General features: G+C 39.0%; 2 protein-coding genes across 10 annotated transcripts in view; one reads left to right on the forward strand and one right to left on the reverse strand.

The window, feature by feature from the left end:
- Dnai4 (dynein axonemal intermediate chain 4) overlaps positions 1-5,021 on the reverse strand; it is a 128,985-nt gene extending 123,964 nt beyond the window's left edge. For all 3 annotated transcript variants that reach the window (XM_046451049.2, XM_058581577.1, XM_046451048.2), the window contains exon 1: positions 4,709-5,021. Coding sequence is in view for 2 of the 3 variants with exons in the window: in XM_058581577.1 (XP_058437560.1) it covers positions 4,709-4,755 (47 nt within the window). In the remaining variant the exon portion in view is untranslated. The remainder of the gene's footprint in view (positions 1-4,708) is intronic.
- Mier1 (MIER1 transcriptional regulator) overlaps positions 4,988-15,158 on the forward strand; it is a 58,023-nt gene continuing 47,852 nt past the window's right edge. Inside the window, exons 1-3 of one of the 7 annotated variants that reach the window (XM_046451055.2) lie at positions 4,988-5,140; positions 6,175-6,275; positions 8,779-8,852. In XM_046451055.2, coding sequence (XP_046307011.1) covers positions 5,074-5,140; positions 6,175-6,275; positions 8,779-8,852 — 242 coding nt within the window. In that variant the 5' untranslated portion in view covers positions 4,988-5,073. Of the gene's footprint in view, positions 5,141-5,303; positions 5,454-5,677; positions 5,697-6,174; positions 6,276-8,775; positions 8,853-10,271; positions 10,433-15,158 lie in introns of those variants that run through there. The other 6 variants (XM_046451052.2, XM_046451053.2, XM_046451051.2 and 3 more) reach the window with 6 other exon arrangements.

Here is a 15,158-nt window from a genome sequence, read left to right on the forward strand (position 1 = left end):
ATGAATGGATAAAAAAAATGTGGCATTTATACACAATGGAGTATTACTCTGCATTAAAAAATGACAAAATCATAGAATTTACAGGGAAATGGATGGCATTAGAGCAGATTATGCTAAGTGAAGCTAGCCAATCCCTAAAAAACAAATGCCAAATGTCTTCTTTGATATAAGGAGAGTAACTAAGAACAGAGTAGGGTCAAAGAGCATGAGAAGAAGATTAACATTAAACAGGGATGAGAGGTGGGAGGGAAAGGGAGAGAGAAGGGAAATTGCATGGAAATGGAAGGAGACCCTCAGAGTTATACAAAAGTACATACACGAGGAAGTGAGGGGAAAGGGAAAAATAATACAAGGGGGACAAATGAACGTCAGTAGAGGGGGCAGAGAGAGAAGAGGCGAGGGGAGGGGAGGGGAGGGGGGATAGTAGAGGATAGGAAAGGCAGCAGAACACAACAGACACTAGTATGGCAATATGTAAATCAATGGATGTGTAACTGATGTGATTCTGCAATCTGTATATGGGGTAAAAATGGGAGCTCATAACCCACTTGAATCAAAGTGTGAAATATGATATATCAAGAACTATGTAATGTTTTGAACAGCCAACAATAAAAAAATTAAAAAAAATAAAAAATAAATGAGCTAAGGAACTGAACAGGCACGTCATAGAAGAAATACAATCGGTCAACAAATACATGAAAAAATGTTCAAAAGCACAAGTATTTAGAGAAATGTAAATTAAAACTACACTGAGATTTCATCTCACTCCAGTCAGAATGGCAATTATCAAGAATATAAGTAACAATACTTGTTGTCCAGGATGTGGGGAAAAAGGTATATTCATACATTGCTGGTGGGACTGCAAATTGGTACAACCACTCTGGAAAGCAGTGTGGAGATCACTCAGAAAACTTGGAATGAAACTAACATTTGACTCAACTATCCCACTCCTTGGCATACACCCAAAGGACTTTAAATCAGCATACAACAGTGATGAACCCACATCAATGTTTATAGCAGCATACTTCATAATAGCTAAGCTCTGGAACCAATTGGGTGCCCTTCAACAGATGAATGGATAAAGAAAATGTGGTATACATTCACAATGGAATATTATTACTCAGACATAAAGAAGAATGAAATTACGGGATTTGCTAATAAATGGATGGAACTAGAGACTGTCACATTAAGTGAAATAAGCCAATCCCCAAAAACCAAAGGTCAAATGTTCTCTCTGATATGCAGATACTAATACACAACATGGAGGCAAGGGAGAGAAGAACAGAAGTTTACTGGTTCAGATAAAGGTGAATGAGGGAAGGGAGGGAGGGAGGATGGGAATAAAAAAAGACAGTAGAATGAATCAGACATAACTTTTCCACGTTCATATATATACATGAACAGTTTAACTCCACATCGTGTATAATCAAAAGAATGTAAAGTATACTCCATGTATGTATGTCAAAATACACTCGACTGTTATGTATAATCTTAAAAGGAAGGAGGCTCTAAGGAAACTTAAAGAAACAGAAGAGATAAAACCAAGAACACTAGAAGAAACTAAAGCTTTCCACAAACAGTAAATATAAAGTCATAGCCACACAAAAATAAAAACTCACACTGAAGGCCTATTTATCTCAGTTCATGTTACACCATACAATATGTTCTATTTTCAACAAAAAATTGTAAGGCATATCAAAAGGGAAAAAAAAATGGTGTGAAGAGACAAAATAAGCATTAGAACCAGACTCAGATACAGCATAAATATTAGAACGGTTCAACCAGATTTAAAATAACTTTCCTGAATATGGTAAGGGATCTAATCTAACAAGTGAATAATATCCAAGACAAATGGGCAATGCAAACAGATGAAAATACTAATAGAGAATTGAAAGGAAATATGAACATATAGGGAATCAGAATAAAGGAACTAGGCAGTGTTAGCACAAAAGGAGCAGGCCAGGTGCAAACTTCACAGATCATCAAAAGCCTTTATTCAGGAACACAGAATGACGCTACTGATAGACCCACTTTCTTGATGGAAAATAAGCCACTGGCCAAAGGAGGAATCTGAGCTCCAGTATATAGGTTATACTGAGAGGTGACTTAATTAATAAACATGTCAGTTTGGGCACTCAGGAATTTGATTTTTTGTTGTTGTTTTTACTGGGCAAAGTAGGGTCTGGGGTAAGCGGTCAGCATCTGGGATTTGTTTTTACTGGGCACGATGGAGGGTTGGAGGGTCAGCGGCCAGCATCTAGAAAGGAATTATTTTGGGAGAGATCAATATTTAAGTCTCTTCTCAGGAGCTGTCATTCCAGGTTTGATGGACACCTTCTCCCCAGGGCTTGTTTTGTCACTGGGAAAGAATGTATTGTGAAAGGATCAATGCTATCAGTATATGGCTTTCTTTTTCACTCCTTTTTCCAGGGTCACACTATCTTGGGGTTTGTCACTTCTTATATCTAATAGGCATAGAAATGAAATAAAGGTGTTAAAGAAAGAGCCAGTGGTTATTTTTTCCACAATGAGAGATTTGTCCAATATTATTAAGCCAATGGGAAGGATCTAATTCAGGAGAAACTGAATTGAGAAAGTGGAAAATTGATAAATGCTTTGAGAGATTCTTTACAAGTTCAGGATTAAATCCTAAAAGGAGGAAGAGGAGAAATAATACATCAGGTCAAGCCAACAGGTTTCAAACTTTAGTGTCTTTGAAGCTTTTTTTTTTTTAATTATATAATATGGCAATACGGCTACCTCAAAAAGATTACACTGCTTCCCATTCCATCCCATCCTTTCTTTAATAATTAATTTATTATTAATTTGTCATTATTTAAGAAATTCCCAAGGGAATTTTCCTAACACTCTCAGCCACTAGAGAGCTGTATGACTTTTAATTCACCTAAATTCACTTTGAGATTTTCAAACCTAAAGGTGGAAACAAAAACCAGCAAAATGAACAGTAACCAATTACTTAAGTACATCTTTACACATTCCTTTGTTTAATCAATAAATATTTACGAAGCATGTTCTTTAGGCTAAAAGACACACCAGGGAACAAAACAAAAATCTGTCCTCATTGAGTTTCATTACTTGTGAAGGCAAATTAATAAGCAGGTATATAACTACAGGGATAAATTTTATGGAAAAAATAAAGGGTGAGGGATCAAAATGCTGGATGTATTATTTTATGGATGGTGATATCTGGAAAAAAATGAGTTAAAGAGATTATCTTGGAGCACAATATTCCAAAGAATGGTAAATGTAGACAATCACAAATACGAATAACGTGCCTGATGTGTTGTGTAACAAAGCATGCTGAGAGTAAAATACCCAAGTAACACCCTGTAAGAATGTGAGCATTTACTCTAGTAAAATATGAAAAAACTTGAGGAAGGTTTTTAGCAGACAAATCACAATAAAAACTTTATGGAGGGTGCTGGGAAAAAGATTAGGCACCATAATGTGACAATGAGTTATATGATACTGCTAGTCTCAACGTATTTTGCAGGTAAAAATCATTGATTTATTGGGGTATAAGAGAGAAGTCCAAGGTACTCCAGAGTTTTTCACCTCAGAAACTGCCAAGTGGAATTCACCATTTACTAAAATGGGAAAGACTTGCAAAAGAAGGATTTTGGTTTTGAATATAAATTTTGAGGTGTCTTATAATTTCTAAGTGCAGATGTTTCCTTTTTCTTGGGAGGTCTTGGATAGAGCTAAAACTTGTGAATTACCCTTATCAGTGATTTTAAAAGGCATAAGGCAGTAGTGAAGAGAACAGGTTAAGGAATGACCCAGCAACACTCTTGATGTTCAGTTATGGGACAGGTGAGCAGATCCCAGTTAAGTATTTTACAAGAAGTAGCCATGAACCAGGGGAACATCTAGGGAAGAGCGAAAACAAAATGAAGTATTTCAAAACTCAAGAAGTGATCAATTAGATCAGAGCTGCTAATGGGTCAGTTAAGAACAAAAGTGTAAACTGGCTACTGTGTTTGGTTGGATGGCTACTGTTGACTTTCACAAAAAGGCCTTTTTTGGTGGAGTGGTAGGATGGACAAAAGCCAGAGTACCATATTCAAAGGTGAACAGAGGTTCTCTTCCAAGAACTTTCAACAAGTTGCGATGAAAAAAAGATCAATTGCGCTGAAGAAGATTGGAGAAAGGGATGTTGAAGGTTTGTGAAGAGAGAACAAAAGTGATCTGGAAGTGCCAGAGAGATAAATAAACTGGGGAACTTCAGTGGAATTTAGTGAGCAGCCCAAAGGAACCGTTTCAAGTTACAAGCGAGATAAGTCAGCAGAATTTTAAGGCAGGGTGGTTAAAAAACAAAATCATCTAGTATCAAGCATAACGATGTTTGATCTGGGGTTCCAGAAGCTGATGAACCTGAGCATGTGAGCACAGCATAGAAGCATCAAACTAGAATGTAGATTGGGGGGGGCGGGGCGCCCCCAAACTCTAAGTACTAGGACAAGTGGTCCTAAACAAAACCAGGTCTTCTCAGAGCAAGCAGAGCACTATTGATTTTTAAAAGGCTGCTCCAAGCGAGAGAAGGAACCACTGCCGCCTGGGAGATTCAGGCTGTTGACCATACCCAGATGCAGTAAAATGACCCCTTTCCAAATCTAGGAAGAGTATCTAGAAGGGCTCCCTCGGCTGCCCACGGGAATTGACTACGGGTTTTCGCGCCGGAACTTACGGCGAGAGGTTTGGCTGCTTGCGGCTGTTTGTCGGAGAAACGGGCATGGTGGCGACGGGCTTGGGAGTTGTCGACCACCCCTTTCCAGGCTGCTTCTGGAGCCCCTGTTCCCCAACCCCGGGCGTTAGCGGGTAGCGCCGAAGCTCAGAAATGTTTGCCGGGCGCCATGGAGACGGTGGAGCCCTGGCTCAACAAGCGGCCGCGCGGTTGGCTGGCGGCTCGAGGCCGAGGAGGAGGGAGGAGGCGGAGGGGAGGGCAGAGGGTTGGTGGAGCAGGAGGAAGCTCCGGACGACGACTGGAAGGAGGAGGCGGGCGGCCCGGGCCCCAGGCCCCTCCCAGGCTCTGAGTCTCCCGGCTGCAGGCGGATGGATGGGGCTTCTTCAGGCGGTGGTGGCAGCAGCGAAGGTGGCGGCGGCGGCAGCGGCAGCGGCTGTAAGTGCAGCCTCTATACACCATCTCTCCCCTCTCACTCCTCTAGGGATGAGGGGCTCCTGAGGTGCCCTCAGTCCCCTTTCTCTCCCTCCCCTCCCCCACTGCAGAGTACCGCCCGGAAGACTCTTAACTTCCGGGGAGGGGCTGCCAGAGAACGCGCCTGGTCGCGGGCCGAGCGGAGCCGCCGGCCACCGGAGGCGCATGCGCAACTCCCTGCCTCCGCCCACCCCCTCCGCGCCCGATCTTTCTGCTTCACGGTGGCGGCAGCGCGGGTCTCCCTGGCGTCCACGGCGCGCTGGGAATCCGCTGCGGAGTGAGTTCGCCTCGCCCCGGTTGCTCCAGCCCCTTTTACCAGTCGGTCCTCGATCCTGGTCGGGGTGGGGTCAAATGACCACTCCCCTGTGGCTCCACCCCTTTCCCCTGTGTTTCCCCAAATGTGTCCGGCCCTGGGAGGCTCCCTCCGAAACACTGCAGCCCTTGTGGTAGCGGGGTCCTGGGCCAACCTGCCCTTTCTAAGGGAGCAGAGGAGGGAAGAGACTGCAAAGATGGCATTGCCGTAAGGGAGCTAGGCGTGCTTGCCTCCTTTGGTGATGTTTTAGCTTATAACGGAGAGGTCCCTGGCCTGGAGCGCATCTCTGGTCCTTGCATGCTGTGTGACCTTGGGCGAGTCGCTATCCTTCTCTGGGCTTCAATTTTCCCCATTTAGCGTTCCTCCCCACAACGCTAAAACTGTAATTTTGCAGGAAAACTTAACGCAATTTTATGACCAGTCTAAGGTCGCTTAGCACACACGACCCGAGTTGACCGAACCTTCTTTCTTAACTCGTGGGTGAAATACGGCCACCTATTTATTGGGCTGCTTTTATTCCTTTACTGTTGGTTACAAATTGCATTATTTTTTTTCCCCAAAATTGTACTGGGATACTTGACCTAGTTCCCAGTAATGTTTTTAAAAATTTGAGACAGAATGGTGATCTTGGGATAAAAATTGTTTCTGACTCTTTGCTACTGAGGCTCTCTTTCCTTTAATCCAGATGGTGTGGTGGCTCGGTTCTCCCAGTGCCTGGCTGAGTTTCGGACGTGGTTAAGAACCAACTGGTTGAGGTTCAATGCAGACAAGACGGATGTGATGCTGGTAGGCAAGGGCACACTTGGAGATGAAGGGAGGGAAAATCCAAACTCCCTCAAATAGTATAAATATTACGTTACTTTTCTGTATGTTCCAGTGTTTGAGAACTACTAACAGGCCAATAATTTCCACAATTTGGATGAGATACTTAACAACAGCGATGTATAAAATCTTAACATATTAGTTTGTAATATACTGATGAAATAGGGCCACTGGATAAAGCCACTAGATAAGAATTATGAAAAGAAAACCAGAACTGTTCTCTGAAGAACCAAAGGCTAAATAAGTGTTTGGGGTGTTAATAATAAAAAAACTAACAAAAGTATGATGCTTATTGTTGCATAGATATGGGCTTCCAAATGTAATACATTACTGCTTTTGCAACCTGCATTCTGCATACTAATGTGAAGGTAAATCTAAAATGTTATTTAAGAAAACGAGTTTTAATAGTTTACAAAACAATCTCAAAAGGACTTGGACCCTGAAAATTATTAGATACAGAATTCGTTTTTAGGATTTTCGATGTGTTGTGTTCACCTATTTCAGTATATCAGCCCCGGAATTAAAATTGTTACTAGTCTTTCCTTGGTGCATTTTGAGAGATTCCTTTTTGACTTGCATGAACATGTTTCCATAGTATAGGTGTATACATTTCTTGTATTTGAATCAGGAGTTGGTCCTGAATAAAAGGTTATATTTCTTAGGCATAAAATTGTCAGATGAGTTTTTTTTATGGGTTAGTTTAAGGTTGAGGTAAATTTGTGATCCTAAATGCATCTGTCAGTAGCAACATAATATCTTTAAGGGGTTCATGTGTGTTTGTGTGTATGTATGCATTTTATAGCTTCTGAAATTGTTGAATAACTTTTGAATGGAGGATTCAGTAAGTTGCTCAAAAATATTTCCCAACATAATAATAGTTGTGAGTAGTTTAATGTGGTAGAAAATTAGTATTAGTTTGCTTAAAAACAAGGAGAGAGAGCAAAAGAGGCATTTATTTAGATTTTCTGTAGGGATTTTTTTGTTTGGGGATATAAACCATAATACATAAATTTGGAATTAGTCACAATTTTTTGACTTGTACAGTTCTAACAGAGCTGCCATTTTGTCTGGAATTAATAATATACAGTACAATAATTTTGAACAAGTCATAGTTAACAATGATTTTTCTCACGCTTTTTAGCTTTATTATGTCCTATTTGTAGCTCTCTTAATAGCAATAGGATTTAAAGATATAGTTTTGTTAAACTAAGTCAATGACTGTTGGCATTTGAATACAAAAAAGATATCTGTTGAATTAATACAAAGTACCAAAGAACTAAGGGTAATAGATGAAAATGACTAAGTCAGATTCTGGCTTAATAAACAGAAGAATGTTTCAAAATTTGAGCTTTTTTTGAAAACAGCAGTCACTTTATGAGATATGATGACTCACAGGAGGTGTTTAAACATAAGCAGAAAAGCCTGGTAGTAGAAGCATTCTGAGGAATTCCTATGCCAAAGTATAGAGAAATTGACTAAAAACCTATAAAGTCCCATCCAACACTAAGATTGAACAGTGAATAGTTAGTTCTTACGTATTTTATACTGAAGAGTTAGCAAGAGTTTTGAGAAAGACTTTTTTTCCCTAAAGAAGCTCTGTAAAGAATAAAATGAGTGAAAGTAACTGAATTCCATAGTGATGTGTTACCTATAACTTAAGAGTACTAGAACTTTTTCTCCTTCCTTTAGATTGACTAAACCCACATTTATAGGAAAAAAATGTGGAGGGGAATTTTTTTTTCCTAAATAACAATGCCATTTAAAGTTAATAGCATTGATAAAGAAATATTAAACTTAAAAGTTGTTTAATAGCAAGATAAATATCCATTTAAAAATGTCTTAGACCCAATTTCCTAACTTCCAATATTCATTTCAGTCCTTAACGGGACCTGATCCCTTGTTCTTTATTCCAATTGGGATTTTTGTATATGGTTGAACTGAAGAATCAAAGAATTAATGGACTAAAGCAAGCAAGTTATTTCTGTGCCTTGTATTTTAACAATGCTTTAGTCTTTCCCTTGATAGCCAGCTCAATTTCATATATTAACTTTCATGTTTTAAAGGAAAACTTTCCCTAAACTTTCTGGTATATAAAACCTAAGTTTCTTCTACCTCTAGGCCTTTTGTTGTTTTTATTTGTACCCACCTCAGGGCCAGGCACATACATTGTTTTATGCCTTTAGCTTTTTTCATCAAGTGTATCAAGAAAACGGTTTATTAACTGACATTTCTAAAAAGTCATTTTACTTTCAGACCAAAATAAAATTCAACAGGGTAACTCATAGAAACTATATATCTGTGCTAAAATATTTATTCTCTCAAAAGAATCCTCAAAAAAACACTTTTATATATTTTCTTAAAGATAAATGGAAATACTGTACAGTACAGTTAATGGTAAAAATTGTTTGTAGACTTGGGAACTTTAAAGTTTTCCTTTCTCTTCTTTCCCTTGCTTTTCTTTCAGTAGAAAATGTGCATCAGATGTTTATGTTTAATTGGTTTACAGACTGTCTGTGGACTCTTTTCCTGTCAAATTACCAGGTAATGTCCTTTCACTTAGCAGCTACTTCATATACCTGTAAATGCAGTTTATTCATGCACAAATTATTGGACATAAGAGTTTCAAGTTAATATTGTCTTTGGAAATATTTAGGAAAATGCTTGATAGAGCCTAGAATTTTAAGGGAATACAAGTAATTTTAAAAACAGTGTCCCCCATATTGCATTGTAAACGCTTAAAAAAATTGTGTATGTACACATTTATGCAATATATTATAGTCTCACATTATTTAGAAGGAATGAATAATTTTCATTTAATTATTTGATTTTTGGTACCAACTTTTGTTGAAACTGCATTAAGAATCCTTAAAGATGGGGGGTGGACAAAAAAGTGTCTGTTGAATAAGTCTTTTTAAACTCCTGGTTTAGTAAAGTATTAGTGTCCACTTTAATAGTGTCTTGGTATTGGCTGGTATCTACTTTAGTAATGGAAGTGAAACAAGTTTGTTACTTTGAAATCATTGGCTCTGGCAGTCATCAGTATTGGTATCAAGGCCAACTGGCAGCTCTAGGACAATACATTAAAACTTTCAAATCGCAGGCATTGCAAACAAGTAGGTTCTTCCTTCCATGACTGCAGTCAAGTAGATTATTTATGTCAATCAAAGAACGACTTCTCATTATTTTACATTTAAAATTTTTGTTTAGTTGTGCAAAAATTCAACCATTGCTGTATGTTGCTACTGGCGTCATACAGTGTGTGAGGAAAAACAAATGAACTTTGAGGATGGCAGACTACCTAACAATCCCTTTTCTTAATCTTTGCTCTGCCCCTTCTAAATTGAGGCAGGATCTCAAGTTCAAAGCCGGCCTCAGCAAAAGCGAGGCGCTAAGCAACTCAGTGAGACCCTGTCTCTAAATAAAATACAGAATAGGTCTGGGGATGTGGCTCAGTGGTCCAGTGCCCCTGAATTATTCAATCCCCGGTACCAAAAAAAAAAAAAAAAAAGATTTTGGATGTGGGATGTTACATTTCCTGTCAGGAATCACCGAGAAATATTTGTAAAGGGATAACCGCTTTACAGTTCGTGCCGCTGTTGCATCCCAGCAACATCCGTTCTCCAGCATTCAAAAATGATCTCGACTTGTAAAATAGAACGTATTTTCCACTGCTATGTAAATGCTGGTCGGGCCTCTGGTACCTTCTCGCGCCCTCTCTGCCCGAGATGCGCGGGCTCCGGTCGCAGGTCCTTTGGGGCGGGCGCCTGGCGCGGAGATGCCCAACTTCCCCACACCCACCTTGGCCCCGCCCCGTCCGCGCTCTACCAGGAGGGCTGGCCTCGGGGCCGCGCGCGCGTTCTCGCGTCCGTGCTCCGCGCGTGCTAGCTGGCCTTTTCCCTCCAGTCCAGCCCAGCCGGGGCGCCGCGAGGGGGCGGAGTGGGGTGTGGTGGGCGCGCTCGGGCGGCTCCTGCGCGTTCCCGCTGAGGCAGCGGCGGCGGGAGCGGCAGAGGCGGCGGCGGCGGCCCGAGTCCCGTTTCCGAGTCTCACATCCGGGTTCTGGCCGTGACCCAGCCGCGGCCGCCGCGGAGATGTGACCCGGCAGTACGGCAAATATGGCGGAGGTAAGGGAGCGAGCTCCCCCTCCCTGTCCCGGAGCCGGGTGCCCCCGGGCCCTGGCCGGGGAGGAGTGGAGTGGGCCTGGCCAGGAGAGGCCCAGCCCTGCTGGCGCCACTGCCCACCTGTTGTCCGGAACAGGCCGCGCTCTGGGCGGGAGCTTTCCCTGGAACTTAGTTGGGATGGGTCCGGGGGTAGGAGAAAGCGGAGACGTAGTTGGACTTCGGGGCCAGTTTGAAGGGCTGGGTGCTACGCAGTAGTGCAGGGCGAGGGGGAGGGGGCGCTGGTCTGGGAAGGGTTGCCTGTGGCGCAACTTCGCCGGCCGGTGCCAGGGCCAGGAGAGGAGCCGCTGCTTCCTCTTGCGAAGTTTCTTCCCTCCCTAACCGAGATGCTGTTGCGCCCTTCCGCGTCACCCCCACCCGTTTGCTACTGACATCCAGTCGCTGTTGGTGGAGAAAACATAAGGCTGAACGGCCTTTAATTCTCCTAGTAAAGATAAAATGAGCGTGGAGAAAATCACGTTCCCAATTCCGCTTTTCAAACTAGGGGAATCTCCCCATTTCTCCGAAGAGTTAACAACTCCCTCCCCCACCTTTCAACTTACACACCGCCGCCGCCAGGTAGAACCTCTGGAGTTGCTTTTCTACCCTTCAACTTAACCCCCTTCACCGTTTAGCACCCCCCCCCCCCAATCCAAATCAGAGCTACTTATTTTCCGTCTGATTTTTGTTTTCTTAAGAAATCCACCCCCCCCTTACTTGTCTTTGCTCATTTTCTAGTAAACAAGTTTCCAAAGCCCCTTTCTGCTATGTTAGATTGGTTTGTATATTTGGAACACGAAATTGATGACAAACAACCACTTGTTGGTTTATAATTAATTGGAACTTCGTATATGCTATTAAAAATCCAAATTTTGTCTCTCGTTTAAGGTTTTAAACGTAGGAAGTTTTGTGATTTATTTGTTTTGTTTACTTTTTTTTTCCCACCCATGTGAGAATTTCGTTATTCTTTATCCCTGAGTTTGCAGTCGTGTATTTGGACTTGTGTGTCTCCTTGAAAAGCCACTCAACATTTGGTTAATATGGCATTACTCTTGTTAGAATTACCATATTCATTTTTAGAGACACCTAAAAATAGATTCAGGAAGTAGGTAATTTTATTGTTCTTTAGCCCCCAATTTTTAACTCCTTTATTTGCTAACTAAAATCAGTCGTATTTTTGTCAATACCATAATACCCTTTTTAGACCTTGGAATACAGAAAAATGGTTAGATTGTGTAGCTTTCTTTAGGTACCTAAAGGTTTGTTTTCTGGAAGCTCTTAGGATGTTATTTCTACTTGTCTTATGGAAACTAGATTTATATCTATGTGCCGGAGTATTTGCTGTTAAAGGAGGAAGAGGTTTTATTGTACCATGACTTTGTGCGGCTAGTAGTCTTTTAAAAAACAATATTTCTGATGTATATCTAAATTTAGGTATTATATTTTCATTTCTTTGGCTTTTTATGGTTAAAAAAATTGCGTTTCAGAGCACAAGAGTTGGAAAGCATATTCGTTTCTGTTTCACTTAAATGTGACTGGATTTAATCTAGTAGTCTGATGGTTACTACCTAGATTTTAGAAAGCAGTGAGGATCGATCGTATTGTGTATTTTGCTTGATACATAGAGAAGGAGTAGTAATGTAGCAATGGACCTCCTTTCGGTGGGTTTTCATTAAATAAGTAGAATTGTGTTAAGGAGGTAGTGTTTCTTCCCTTGTGGTGCTCAATGGTTTGAGCTTTAAGTTGTGTGATCATAATCCAAGATAGGTTACTAAGGAAGAAAAATAACTTTATATGAAAATACATTGAAATTTGATTTAAAAAAAAAAAAAAGTCATCTAGAAATTTTACTGCCCGGTGTACTAAAAACATGTTTATTAACATCTTGTTTCAGAAATTAAAGATGGTTTCATTAATGTAAGAGGGGAGAAACAGTATTTGGAGTCACCTATCATTTCCTAATATTTTCTAGTATATGCTTTTTATTACAAAGTTTATATTTTTCTTAAATATTTCATTGTTTGGAGAATGGAACTCTCATGTTTTCAGAAACACATGGATGGTTCAATTTCAAGAAGAAAAAAAATTGATTTTATTTTCAGTGTATTTATTTAATGACTTGATATATTTAAATCATTTTTTATATTCTTCAGTTACTTGTAGATGGTTTTATTTATTGTGACTTTAAAGGAAAAGTAGAAGAACCTTGGTGTGTCCTATTAAACAATCTAAAATAGATGAAGAGGTAAAAAGTAAAAATAATTTAAATTTTTTGGTCTCAATACTTCAGTAATTGAGCTGGGGATGTAGCTCAGTGGTAGAGAGCTAGAATAGCATGGAAGACCATAGGTTCTATCACCAGCACTGCCATAAACAAACAAAAACAAAACCCTCAAACTTCAGTAATTGTGATGATTTTTTAAAGACTGTTGGTTTCAAAAGATTAAATGAATGAGAAATGCTTTGTTTATAGCATCCTTTTACTTTTTGTGTGAGCTTTCAGATTTATTCTTTATGATACATGTGGTAAAATAATTCATATGCTGAACTGTTGTGCTTTTGATTAAGTAGACCTGAGTATTGATGTTAACTTACGAAATAACAGTACAGAGCAGCAGTAAGCAGTTAAATCTTTGGGGGGAAAACAGTTATTGAAGAAACATGTCTCCAGAGAAAAACGTAGGTTTTATGCTCTGGGTTTTCTTTTTGTTGTTGTTTCCTACATAAGAGAATGACCCTGACTTTTTAAGAAAATATTTTAATTCTTGAATTCAAATTATTTTAGATGTACTAAATATGCTAATAATTCATAATTTTGATCTAATCATCCTAATTGAATCCATAATAGGAAGTATGTATTTAATTGTTTAAATTGTATTAGTATTAAAAACACTTAATATACTCAGAAAAATGGTAAATGCTCCCTTTCTTAGCACTTTTTGGTAAATTTCACTTTGCTTATTCCTTAAAATTATTTACCATCCTTTTAAAAGGAGGCTCTCCTTGTCACACTTAAAGGAAATTAAAGGGTAGTTACAGTTTTATGAAGGCACTGAGAGAGAGAAAAAAAAAGAGGAAGAAATAGTTGATCCTTAGGGTTTTATAAGGAATGTGTTATAGGGACCTTGGGAATGAACAATTTGTCATTTATTTTTCAAAGTTTATAAACATGTAAGGGACTTTCTTCTCAAGGAAAAAAAAAGCTTCAGCACAGTGCAAGACCTGTTCTTTTTAATTTTTTCTTCTTTTATTTTATGTCACATTTCTATAATAAAATGAAAAAATTAATGAATTTAATACTGCTAAGTATTTTAATATTTTTAAAGATGGTACATGAACTATTCACTCACTATTTATTTCTTTTAAAAATACTCCTTAGTACTTTTTTTTAAGAGTACTTGGATTTTGTGCTTTAAGGAAATAGGATCATGTCAGTGTGTTAATTTCTACTGTAAGCAAAACTTGTTCCACTGCAATGGATTTAAGCCTTAAATAATTCTATATTCTGGTATTTATTTATTTATTTATTTTTAGTTTAGACTTCAAAAAAAATTAAGGTTTTATCCAAAGTAGGCATGAGCACCAATGCATCAGAGTTCTAAAAAGCTTAGTTCAGTGGAAGTATGAGAGTTGAAATACCTGAAAACTTAAAGGTTTGGTGGGACAAATAAAGAGGTGAATCACTGGAACTGGGGTTGTGGCTCAGTGATAGAGTGCTTGCCTCACATGTGTGAGGAGGCACTGGATTCTTAGCACTGCATATAAATAAATGAATGAAATAAAAAGAAGTAGTAGTGAATTATTTTAAGATAATTCTGGAGAGACTAATCAGTTTCTCAAATAATTTAGAAATAAACACTTCTATTGAATCTTAAGGGCACTGAATCCCACCCCCTTACATATAATATGAATAGTAAACAGCTTCATAGAAATTTCTTGATTGATGTTCAGATCAAAAGATTTGCAAATGGTTTCAACGTTTATTAAACTGTTCACTGCTGGGGGTCTATTCTGTTGAGCTTATTTTATGGCTTAGAAGTATGACTGTTATATTTTGTAGATAAGCAATTTGTGAAGTAGCACCCTAAAATAACTTTTTGCAAATTGAGGTTGCCTTTTCCTTATATTTCTAGATTAAAAAAAAATTATTCAGAAGAGAAAATATGTTCATTCATTTAGCTAAATACTCTTTAGTAGTATTACACATTTCAAACAATTCATAATAAAAGTAAGAAACTTGGGTCTTAAAAATTGAAATGATCTAAATTTTTCATCATAGAGAAAGTGGAACTTGAGCAGAGTTTATGCAGTTTTTCCTAAGTCATACAGTTAGTCTGGCACAGTTAAGAGTAGAACACAGCCTTCTGCATTCCTAATGCTTATTTTCCATAATATCATTCTACCCTCTAAATTATTCTTATTGTTGTAAATTTATTAATTTTAATTCCAAAACATACTTAACTGTTTTATACCCTAGCATTTCTGAAAGTAACAGCAAAGTATGGGACATAATTTTGTATGGCAGGAGAGGGTACTAAGCCCTGGGCATAGTATCCCTGCAACTTTTATCCAAGAATAGGGTCCCAAACTCCTTCCTGACCTCTGTCCTTAGTTGCTTTGAGAATCTGATTTAGCCTCTATAACTTAAGGAGATGTTGGCTACACTTAAAGAAATGGTGATGGAATTGGTTTG

Source organism: Marmota monax, unplaced genomic scaffold (genome assembly GCF_021218885.2).
Source record: "Marmota monax isolate L192 unplaced genomic scaffold, Marmota_monax_Labrador192_F-V1.1 WCK01_AAM20220418_F8-fsc00023, whole genome shotgun sequence".
In the NCBI taxonomy this organism is placed as follows: Eukaryota; Metazoa; Chordata; class Mammalia; order Rodentia; family Sciuridae; genus Marmota; species Marmota monax.